This window comes from Mizuhopecten yessoensis, unplaced genomic scaffold, assembly GCF_002113885.1.
Source record: "Mizuhopecten yessoensis strain PY_sf001 unplaced genomic scaffold, ASM211388v2 scaffold716239, whole genome shotgun sequence".
NCBI lineage: Eukaryota > Metazoa > Mollusca > Bivalvia > Pectinida > Pectinidae > Mizuhopecten > Mizuhopecten yessoensis.
This window is the reverse complement of record NW_018480017.1, coordinates 383,569-395,575: the sequence shown is the minus strand read 5'-3', so window position 1 is coordinate 395,575 and position 12,007 is coordinate 383,569. Positions and strand designations below refer to the sequence as shown.

The 12,007-nt window shown below is 36.0% G+C and overlaps 2 protein-coding genes across 4 annotated transcripts in view; one reads left to right on the top strand and one right to left on the bottom strand.

Moving 5' to 3' along the window:
* LOC110442264 (major facilitator superfamily domain-containing protein 6-A-like) overlaps window positions 1-7,089 on the top strand; it is a 30,268-nt gene extending 23,179 nt beyond the window's left edge. For all 3 annotated transcript variants that reach the window (XM_021485774.1, XM_021485773.1, XM_021485775.1), the window contains exons 4-5: window positions 2,377-2,544; window positions 3,810-7,089. In XM_021485774.1, the coding sequence (XP_021341449.1) occupies window positions 2,377-2,544; window positions 3,810-3,907 (266 nt within the window). In that variant the 3' untranslated portion in view covers window positions 3,908-7,089. The remainder of the gene's footprint in view (window positions 1-2,376; window positions 2,545-3,809) is intronic.
* Window positions 7,090-8,644: 1,555 nt separating this feature from the next.
* LOC110442255 (E3 ubiquitin-protein ligase MYCBP2-like) overlaps window positions 8,645-12,007 on the bottom strand; it is a 79,532-nt gene continuing 76,169 nt past the window's right edge. Inside the window, exons 85-86 of the mRNA XM_021485761.1 lie at window positions 11,505-11,670; window positions 8,645-10,820 (exon numbers count right to left, since the gene is read on the bottom strand). Coding sequence (XP_021341436.1) covers window positions 10,705-10,820; window positions 11,505-11,670 — 282 coding nt within the window. The 3' untranslated portion in view covers window positions 8,645-10,704. The remainder of the gene's footprint in view (window positions 10,821-11,504; window positions 11,671-12,007) is intronic.

Sequence of the window (12,007 nt, the reverse complement as noted above, 5' to 3'; positions counted from 1 at the left end):
GCATTACATTAAGTTCAAGTTATGTTTGTTACAAAATGATTTCCTTTTCATTTGGCAACATCGATAACATCAGTTTTTACATAACTCAGGTGACCGTTAAGGGCCATGAGCCTCTTGTTTAACATCAAGAATTTCCTAAATTTAGCTTACCTGGTTCAAAGGATATGTTAGCTTATGCTATAGCACATCATTTCTCTGTCTGTCGCCTGTTCATTACCAATTTATCTGTTCAGTTTTCCTTTAGAATGCTAAAGGTCCTGAATGGCTCAGAATATGGTCTGGAGCATTGTTGGGAATAGGGGACTAACTATTTCATAAATAGAGGGATTGGCCCCCTTGGTGAGGGGGTTGGGAGTGGAGGTACAGAAAGGCAGGGCCTTGGAAAATGTAGAAACATGAATGCAATTACAGCCACTCTATAGAATTACACTTTGGGGTGTAACAGACAAAACACAATAATGCAGTGGCCTGTAGTCATAATATTCATACAGGTCTGCAGTACTAGTTCAGTCACAAAGTATACAAGATCGACCCCCCTCCCCCAAAAAAAAATAAAAAAATTATAGGAAACTTATCTTCTTGGAAACAATAGATCAGCGTTTAATTATTTGCTTGTTCAACTGTGATTCAGCCACGTCATGTAACATGTATGTTTTCTGGTACCATGACCTTTTATCCATGTCTCCCACCTTCTTTACACCTTCACCGATCCTGCTTAGAATTTAACCCAAACTTTACAGCACTTAATGTCATATGCTGTAGGTCTTCCTTCTGATCCAGACTAAAAATGTAAGATAATTTGAAATGACAACATTTAAGTGTTACTGAAATCAATTGCATATATTGCACACTTTTAGACCACCATCATCTGATGGAGGGCTATACAAATCACCCTTTGTCCATGGTCCATCACCAGTCGTCCATCTGCCATCCATCTGTCCTTGAACAATTCTTGTTATCAATATTTCTCACAAAGTCCTGAAGGGATCTATCTCATATTTCATATGAAGGTTCCCCTTGGTCCCTAGTTGTGCATGTTTTGAGACAAATCTGATGAATAAAACGGCCGACAGGCAGTCGTCTTGTATTTTGACAGTGAAGGTTTTGTTATCACTATATCTCGGGAACCACTGGAGGGATTCTTCTCTAATTTGATGTATAGGTTTCCTTTGGTCCTTAATTGTGAGTGTTTACTTTTGAGACTGATTGGATAAACAAAATGGCGGACAGATGGCCATCTTGGATTTAGACATAGGTTTGTTACATGTATCACTATTATTCAGGAAGTAGAGGAGGGGTCTTCTTCAGATTGGTTATGTAGGTTTCCAATGGTCCTTTATTGTGAGTGTTTACTTTTGAGATTAGATAGACAAAACGGTTGACAGGTGGCCATCTTGGATTTTGGCATTGAAGGTTTGTTAGTGCTATTTCTCAGGAAGTACTGGAGGGATCTTTCTGAAATTTGATATCTAGGTTCCTTTTCATCCTATAGTTGTGCATGGTTTATTTTGAGAGTGATCATAAAAACAAGATGGCCGAAGGAAGAAACTAACAGATCTTTCTCATATTGCAATGATAATTAGTTCTATTTCTTTCACATTAAGTACTGTACTAGTAAATATGTGAAAAGACAAACTTATTATTAAGGTTGTCTTTTATACACAGCGGTATGAAGTTTAGATATTTTTTTTTTACCTCAAAGTGCATTTACTGTTAACATGACCCGATCAAACAGATAAGAAAAATATCAAACTGACGAAGAACTAATGAAGATGGTACAGTGGTGGGCGACAATATCCCTCTTGGATCTCTTGTGTTTTGTAGATATCTGCTGATGTATGTTTCAACAAGTATTTTGTGACAATTGAAACTTTTTGTATACAAAAGACCCCAAGGGCCTGTTATTTACACACCTACATCATTTTGTAGATTAGAAAAATTCGAAATTGATCATAGCAAAATTTGACAATAGTAAGCACTTCCCCATTCTGTACTGATCTGCCTCTCGTGATTTTGGGATTGACAGGATTCCTGGGACAATCCCTACATTAAACATACGTGTTTATTCGTCTCTTGGCTTGCCTCTTTTAAGATGGATCTGTAATCTCCCTGTTTATCTACTTTGTAGTGTTAATATGAGTTAGCAATGGGTCGTAAAATTCAATTCCGAATTATTATCAGCAATTATTAGAATGCTTGCAGAAACTTTAGTGTAATTAAGAGAAACTTCAAAGTATATGTTTTGTGACATTATTTCTGAAAATGTAACTTTTTATGATATTTTTAACTGATTTTTACAATTATAGTCCCTTTAACCTTCATTTGTACATAGCTGTATGTAGCATAAACATTTGTGCCCCTTTGCCTGTTGCACAGGAAAGGGTATCGGCAGCATCGTCACCGGACAGATAGTGGAACCACTGGGGTTTGTGTGGACATTCCGACTGTACAGTTTCATCTCCGTCGGCTTTCTAATACTCTACATCATTATCAACCGACTGTGCCTAAAACAAAGCACGTTTGACCAGACGAAAGAAGCTCAAGGTTTGTTAGGTCCACAATGATAGTATTAACAAGGTAGATATTATTAATAATGCAGATGTGGTGGAGGAAAGCTGACTCTGTGGTGGAGGAGTCTAACTCTGCAGGAACAAAGTATCCATTGTCCGTCCATCATCAACTTTTCCTTGAAAATAGTTCATTAAATAAAGTCGTGAGCATTGCTGGGCCATGAGGATTCAATATTGTATTATAATAATAATAATAATAATAACATACAGCATTTATATAGCGCTCTATATAATTTGTAAAATTACTCTAAGGCGCTTTACAACATATGGATAATAGTAATGTTATAATTGTGAAAACAAACAACAAAGGCTTGCAATCACTTTCATACATTTAACAAGCAATGTGCACATAATTGAACAAATAAAAGGGTGGTATTTACATGACGTCTTTGCAAAGATTCTAAAATGCAGACGTGAAGAGGTGAGTTTTTATGTCCCTCTTGAACTTGGCCAGGGTATTTGACTTCCTAATAGCAGATGGTAAGCTATTCCACAACGTAGCCGAAACCCTCCCAAAGCATCTGTTTCCGTAGGTCACAGTACGAGATTTTGGGACACACAACAAAGATTCTGACTCCGACCGCAGTGATCTTGACGGCTGATACAGGGTAACAAGTTCCTGTAGGTACTGAGGAGCTGTTCCATCCAGTGCCTTGTATGTGTATACCAGAATTTTGTACTGCGACCTGTATCGTACAGGTAACCAGTGCAACGAATAAAGCGCAGGTGTGATGTGCTCTCTCTTTCGAGTACGAGTAACTAGCCGTGCTAAAGTGTTCTGAACCCTCTGCAGACGACTAGTTAGTTTGTCAGATATACCACAGAGCAACATGAAGAGTATAAATGAATGGTGGTGCCTTCCTAGGGCAGAGGGGAGTTGCACAGTAGAAAAAAATAAATGTATATACTACTATTTCGGTATTAGTAAAGGGATTTTTACCAAATTTGGTTTTAACATCTGTAACCCAAGGAAGCTCAATATTGTATAAATTTAGTAAGTGTGACTTCCTGGAGGGATTGGACTCCAATACAGGAATGTTTGGGGTACAGCTGTATTCATTGTAAATGTAATTAAAACAAATCAAAATCTCTGTATATAGTCATAACAATTTCTCCTGGAATCTTCCTGTTACTATGTAAGTATAGTACAGTGCTTAGAGTATATACGTCTCTGGTTGTATTGATATATTTTTGTCTTATTTCATTATTCAAATACTTGTTTTAATATTTCATTCATAGATAATGCAGAGGAGGCCACTATAACAAATGATGGTAACATGGAAGTGGGTCAGAATCTTTTATCTGATCAGGAGAAGCATGAAATGGAACCCCTCTAGACCTGAAGAACACAGCTGTAAGTGAACTGGGCCCCACTATTTACATCATCTGATCAGGAGAAACATGGAATTGAGCCTCTCTGATGAACCCAACATTTGGAGGACTACAGTATTTACATTAGCAGGTTGTTCATTTTATTAGGTTATAGATATTGAGATATGGTAAAATATACAATGAAGTGTGGTAGGGTTTTTCGCTGGCCACACTCTAAGCTAGGACAGTTTGACAAATATCCTGACTTAAGTTTGACACAAGTGTGCAGTGTGTGTAGAAATTTGTGTTGGTGCTATGGAAGGTTGACAGATGTTCTTCAGTTTATCTGTTACAAGTTAAAAATTGGTACATGTGTACTTGAAATCCTCATCACCAATCTATTAGTCAGTGAAATCAAATTTCTCAAAATAACGATTGTTCTTTCTTCATAAATCTGGGAAAACCTTTCAGCTTATTGGTAGTGGACTATTTCACTTGTTTTGCAGTCTATATATTTACCTGATGATCTTTGACGAATAGACCAATATGTTTCATGCGGCATTTAAAAGTGATTTTTAAAGAACAAGGGTATACTCAGTCTGGTGATATTTCATTGCACCAAACAGCACTTGGTTTTACTTGTATTGTTTCATGACCCATCGATAAAGTGGGTCATCTAGGCAGCACGGGAGACTTTTTTTTTAAATTTCTTTTGTTATGATGACAAGGCTTACTTTTTTTTGTAGTATCAGGTATACTCTGCACATTCCAATGTATATAAATGCATTACTTGTGTTTTATTCAAATAGCGTTATTTTGTACATAATTATAATTATGCTCTTTTCATTGATTTTTGTTTTGTTTTTTTGTTGACAAGAAATGTTTTTTAGTTGGTACTGTACCATTATAATTACCAGGTAGGTATATTCATAGACAAGTTTATTAAAATACTATCTGTTATAGTTTTGATGGTGTTGGATACACCAAATTGCATACCTACCAAGTCACCTACTTTTGTGCAGGTCAAGCAGCAGTTGACCTCTAGCCTAGGCGAGTAAATTTTAGTAAATTATAGTAAATTTTAGTAAATTTTAGATCTCCTGCATTTGCACTACTTATCCCATCATTGAAAATAATTCTGAATTCTAAATTTAAAACTTTGAATATTAAAATACTCCATAAAAATATAAACATGTATATTGAAATGAAAATATTGATACATTTTAGTTTAAATGTTATACTACTGATTTTGATGAACTTGAAAACTTTTAATGATAGTGAAATGACCTTCAAATAGCAGATTTAACCTGGATTTTGACCATCTATGACACTCGCCTCTTTAATGAGAACTTGTCAGGCATGCATTGTTGGCACTTGCCCTACTTTATGGTTTAGAAGTTCAGGGAAGTAGTCATTAATGAAGGAAAGGTATATAATGCATCATTCACTTTAAGTATTTCATAGGGCTATGGAATAAGTCTAGTCCTTAGGTTAAGTAAGAGATAAATTGGTGCTAGACATGTTCCCCAATCTGATCCTATGCAAAATGTCTGCCACAAGTATGTTTATCTATTGTTTTGGTACAAACCTTGTTATTGCCTGTTGATTCAGCGTTAGATTCTTGTACGGACATTCCTATTTAGGAATCCTTTGTTTGATATGGAGGGAGAAATGTTTGTATAACTTGAAAATTCGGCTCACATGGTGACATTGAATTGCAGGATTCAATCTCCCAAAATGTGAGGTTTGGCAACCAAGAATAATGTTTTACAGTTGTTATTTGGTGTGCATAATATATTGTTGCAGTTTTATTAGAATTTATACAGGGACCTATAATTTGAAAATGATAAAACATATTTTTTTTTATTATTATTTAAGAGATGCTATTAATGCTCTATCTAAAGACTTGTCATTTAAATGGACTAGTGTAATAAACCCAACCGGTGATAAAAGTCCTCAGGTTTTATTGTTATTGTTCCCAAATATACCACTGCCAAATTGTTCTCCCAATGAGTCCTCAGAATTAATCTTCAGTATTCCCTTTAGTACCACAGTCCTAACGTTCCCCACTATCATGCTCCTGTAGAAGATCACAGTATTTTCTAATTGTCTGAAATACACAAATTGTTAGTCATTTTTGATGGAATGAGTTTATTCTGAATCATAACCTACAAGCTTCAGAATAATCAACTTTTATGAGTTGGATACTTGTTTTATCCGGGGTCCTGGCAGTGGTACGGGGGTCCTGATTAGCTCTTCTCTGTACCAGATATAGGATTTCACTTCTGTTGGAATAATATTTGATGCAAGATGTGACCTAATGATGATGCAAGTGTGGTGTTGAAAAGTTTCACCCTTAAAACAATACCAGAGTCCTGTACACTGGGACAGATAATACCTACAGCAGGTATAGGATATCTGTAGTTACACTGAATCTACATCTTTCATATGCAAAACATGACTATTGTTAATGTTAATATTATTACACTTAGTTGATATATTTATAAATAGATGACATGACAACGGTTACTACAGTTAGTTTTCATGTTTTTGTAAAATGACATGGCTTCTGTTATTATAGGTTGTAACGTTTTGTTTAGTTGACATCACTGTCAGTCTTTTGTTCAGTTTAAAAGATCAATGATTTACAATGGAAATTAACATTATTATTTTTGTAAAGTTTGTATTGCAAATATACTTACCTTGAATAAGAAAGGCTACTTCATTGCTGAAGTGATCATATGATAATTTGGACAGCAAGGTAATTATATGATGTGAAATGAAAAATGATATGTAAAGATTGAAAATGTATCCAATAATACTATGGTAAATACTCATACTCGTTATCATGACAGGAAAGTTGATGTTTGTACTTACGTAACATGTGGTAGATAATGATAATTGTTATAAAGTGATGGCATTTCATTTTGTTTTCTGCATTTTCACCACTGCCTGTTATTTGTTGAATAATTCACTTTTGCTTACATATTCCTGAACAGGTGCTGCTATTTATTTAAATCTCAAACCTTTCCTCAGAGTTGCTTAGACATTTTTGACTAGTTCTCAATTCCACTATCAAATTTTACCAAATAGGGTGTACAAATATCCTATAATTATACCCCCGCAATGAAGTTAGGGGGGTATACTGGAATCACCCTGTCTGGCCTGTCTGGATGTCTGTCTGTCGTCCACAGTAACTTGTCCGGAAAACTCCTCTTCAACTAACAGGTGGATTTCATTGAAACTTTGCATGAATGATTGGTATCTTATGTAGTTGTATACCAGCATTTTAATTTGGGATTTCAAACCTTTTTGATGGAGTTATGCCCCTTTGTGCAAAATACTTGTCCACACAACTCCTCCTTCACTAACAGGTGGATTGAAACTTTGCATGAATGATCAGTATCTTATGTAGTTGTGCACCAGCATTTTAATTTGCGATTTCGACCCTTTTTGATGGAGTTATTCCCCTTTGTGCAAAATACTTGTCCGTGCAACTACTCCTTTACTAACAGGTGGATTTTATTGAAACTTTGTATGAATAATCTGTATCTTATGAAGTTGTGCACCAGCATTTTAATTTGGGATTTCGACCCTTTGTGATGGAGGTACATTGTATGCGGATTGCCCCTTTGTGCAGATACTTGTTACTGGTGGGACACTAAGGATTGCTTTGCGATGGTTTGCCTTAGTAAGCCTTTAACTTACAGTTCTGGTTTATGAAGTTATTGTTCTAGTTACCTCTAACAAGGTGTCATTTAGTTATATCAACAATGTACATTTTGGTGACTTAATTGTGTTGAATGCATATATGTCTGCATGTTTGAAAAAATAAAAGCTATGTTTGACATGGTATCATTGTTGTGTAATTGTTTACAATAAGTTGTCTGTTCAACAGATTATTATCAGAAACTATGGTAGGTATGAGTGATAATGAGGCATTGCCTTTACAAGGAGACCGAGTATTCACAAAAGGGTCTGGTCCTTCACAAGTGGTTTCTCGTCCTTCAGAATGGGGTCTGGTCCTTCACAGGTGAGTCTGGTCCTTACACCTGGATATCGAGGATGCCCTCAGCTCTACTTGTGGACACAAAAGCGACAAAAATAAATATGCTCCCCACAATATTTGGTTTTTTGTATTTCTCTCTACATCTAAATACCTGTTTCCCTAGCACCTTCCTTGGCAATACCTCACTTAAAATTTGGCTTTGATGTTTGAATGTTGGCCTGAACGAGGAAGGCAATGGGCTCTTCTTTCGTGCCGGGAAATACCAAAGTCCTTCACCAGGAGGTTTTGTACTTCCCAAGGGATCTGGTCCTTAACAATGCAAGGTCTGGTACTTCTCAAGGGGTCTCACATTTTCCATTCAATATGTAATTGTCTTTTAAGCTATTAACTACAATAGTAATGTATCAAATTGAGAAAGATTTCTCCAGTACTTCATGCAAAATTTCAAGATGGTGATGCCTTGTGCACCTATCTTTTTTCAACGGGCAGTCCCAAAATTGTAAATTGGGTAATTTTAGAAATATCAATTCAGTACTTCCAAAAAGAAAAGTGTTATTCTTTCACTTCACATTTCCTCTCAAATGTTCACGACATAGATTTTCTGCAATTCATTCAGTTTCAAGTCAAGAGCTGATTTTTTCACATACATAAATAAACGGTCCATTAAAACATATCTGATATTGATATCAAGAATGTTTAACTTTTGTGATTCTGCGGCCGGTAATCTAAGAACCACAAAAAATGACTTCTGCAGATGTCTAAAATTTTATTTGCCTGAAAAAACAGTCAAATATATCACAGTTATATATAAAATACTAAACCATCGGGTAGGAGGGAGGAATGCTTTACAAAGCTACCCACAGATATCCCAATCATCTCCCATTACACCACACAGCTGTCTGGCCTCCAAGCAGCAAACATCCGTAACGGTATCAAAGGTACAAGTAATAATAATCATTATAATTATGTAGATTTCAACTTCTTTAAACTGGTAAAGCATTTTGTAGCACTGAACATTTGTAGTGTTCAGCTGTATGGGAGGTTTAATCAACGAGTCCCACAGTATATATATTTATACATATAATCATCACAACTCATTTTCAAAGATTTCCTGCATTACATACAATTCTGATTAATGAATTAGTCATTTTGATGTCAATCAAAGCCGATATTTAAACAAGTGTATGCTGTCCACTGGTTAGGCAGACAAAACAAAGGTAAAGAGAAATCTCATTCACATTACTGGTAATATTGGTACCCTTTTCTGTATCAGTTGCTCTCATTAACAGTTACAAAGTATAAGCAATACTACATCATTTGTAGAACCTCCTCAATGTCATTTCACTTCCACGCCAATACACTATCGTTATCAACACTTTACCACCTCTAGACATACTCATTGTCATAACACTTCCACTCCTCTTATACACCATCACTCCACCCTTCTGATAGGTTTCTAACAAGTGGAATTCATATGTATCACTCAAAATACCCCACCAATCCTGAAGATGTCAAAACAAAGCATTGCTGAAAATAAAACCTTTCATAGAAAACAAAATCAACCATGACACCGATATATTCCTATTTCATTGAAACCTTGTAGACAACCGAGGCAGACTAGACAGCTATATATTTGGAATGGAAAAAATAAATGACCAACACATTTTCCAGAAATTAAATCTTCCATACTGATTTGAGATTATATGCTACCTTAAGATTGTACCAACACTAAAAGTTATCTTCCTTACATTCATCTGATCATTCAAAGTATCCATGCATGCCCTCGTGTGCCTCTCCAACATTTCGTATATTAATTTACCAAGTTAAGTTGCAGTTCATGAAATATAGTTAACAATTTGTTATGGAACTGAATTTAAAAACCTCATTAAGATCGTATTAAAGGTAGCAATATATATCCTAGAAATAAATATTAACCGATTGTATTCATCATGTCATTTAGGAACTGATACTAAATATCCCAACAAAGAGATCTATCTATTCAGTCCACTGACCATGTAGATATTCTAGCCTATACTCTCAGACCAGTCCAAAACGAGGTTCTAATGACCTATTCACAAAATCTGAAGGATAGTTTGGAGTACCAATCAGCTTCAGTATCAGAGATAACTGACTTTTACATTCTGAAACAGTAACCTGCATGCTTCTACAGATTTGGATACAGAAGCTGTAATAATGTGCAATTCAACAGAAAGTTTCAGTTTATCCTTGACTTGTGAACAAACTTTAGCACTGGAATAGGTAAAATGATGATTTTTCTAAATATAATATTTTTGTTGTTTTTTCTCTTCATTTCATAGAAATTGTAAAGAGATGCTTGCTGTGCTGTAGGTTTTCCCCAATGACATCTAATGATAACAAATATTTGTATCGGTAACATTTCATTATCCTGGCAATAACCAGTAACAACTATAGTAATTACTCAATAACAATATTAAAATTCATTTGTTGGTCTTTGGCAATGATAAAGTTATTTCATTTGTGTTACCATGAACAAAGCAAGTACAGGCAGAGATTGTGAGTAAGGTGAAAGTCATAGTCTAGTTAAAAGCAACCAACAATTTAAAATACTACACATGATTTCACCCAAAGATGATAGAGGAGCACTTTTAAGTGTGGTGTTGACAGCCACACAGTTTCTATACACTGCGTCTAAACAACATGTTTTTAACACTGTTAAACTACTGACGTACTGGAGTTGAACCCTGTAGGTATTCCCGAACCCAAACATAACACTACTGGCCAGGTTAAAACATGCTAGAGCCTGAATCCGAGTTAAAGTCCTCTGTTGTGAAGCTAAAATGTGTGCGCATTTCTACAAACTCCGCATCCCAAAGCAAACTCCTCCCCAGTGGGCGGGTGCTGAACGTGCAGTGGGCATTCGTCTCCTTCAAGCTGTTTCCCTCTAGGACCTACAGAGTAAACACATATTTAAACACAACTGTCCTCATGACTGACTCTTCACTTTGCAGCAATTCTAAATTATGTGATCAAAGTTAATACAACCTCCTTGTACTGAACAAATGAAACAAAAATTAAATGAGAGATCATTTTCAAATACCGCTGCTAACATATTACAACTGAAGTAAATTCTGCTCGACAAATAGAAAGCTTAAGATGAGGGTGTTTACCAACTAGACACAGAGGAAGCTGTATGGTCCTTTACCTACTGGACACAGGGCGCTATAATGTAAGGTTTTACCTGCTGGACACAGGGAGCTATAATGTAAGATTTTTACCTGGTGGACACAGGGAGCTATAATGTAAGGTTTTACCTGCTGGACACGGAGCTATAATGTAAGGTTTTACCTGCTGGACACAGGGGGCTATAATGTAAGGTATTACCTGCTGAACACAGGGGGCTATAATGTAACGTTTTACTTGCTGGACACAGGGGGCTATAATTTAAGGTATTACCTGCTGGACACAGGGGGCTATAATGTAAGGTATTACCTGCTGAACACAGGGGGCTATAATGTAAGGTTTTACTTGCTGGACACAGGGGGCTATAATGTAAGGTATTACCTGCTGGACACAGGGGCTATAATGTAAGGTTTTACCTGCTGGACACAGGGAGCTATAATGTAAGGTTTTACCTGCTGGACAGTGAGGAAGCTCGCTCTTGGGCAGGTTGGTGACACGCTGGAAGTCATCGTGACAGATGTTACAGAAGTGAGTTGTCCCGAAGCAGAAGAAGACGGCGACAGAGCAGCAGTAGCGACATTTGTATTCCAGGAAGTCTGTTCCATGTTTAGGACACATCTATATTTAGAAATACCAATGTTAAAAGCATTTCTAATCTGTCAAAGTATCTTTTAGCCTGCATTTTAGAATTAAATATATTAAGTTTCTGAAGTGGAAAATCCTAACTTTAAGGCTTTAATTTGTCAAGGCTTTGATATGTAAACAAATATTTTCTAAAGTTACAGTGCTATATGTCCAGTTTATATCAGTCACATTTACGAGTGCATCCTAGCTGACACTGATAATGGAAATTCCATCCCAAATCTATATCCACAAATAAATATACAACAAACTTATATATATTTTTAAACTGACTGTCACAACATTTAATTGGGACATGGGTTGATTAGATGTT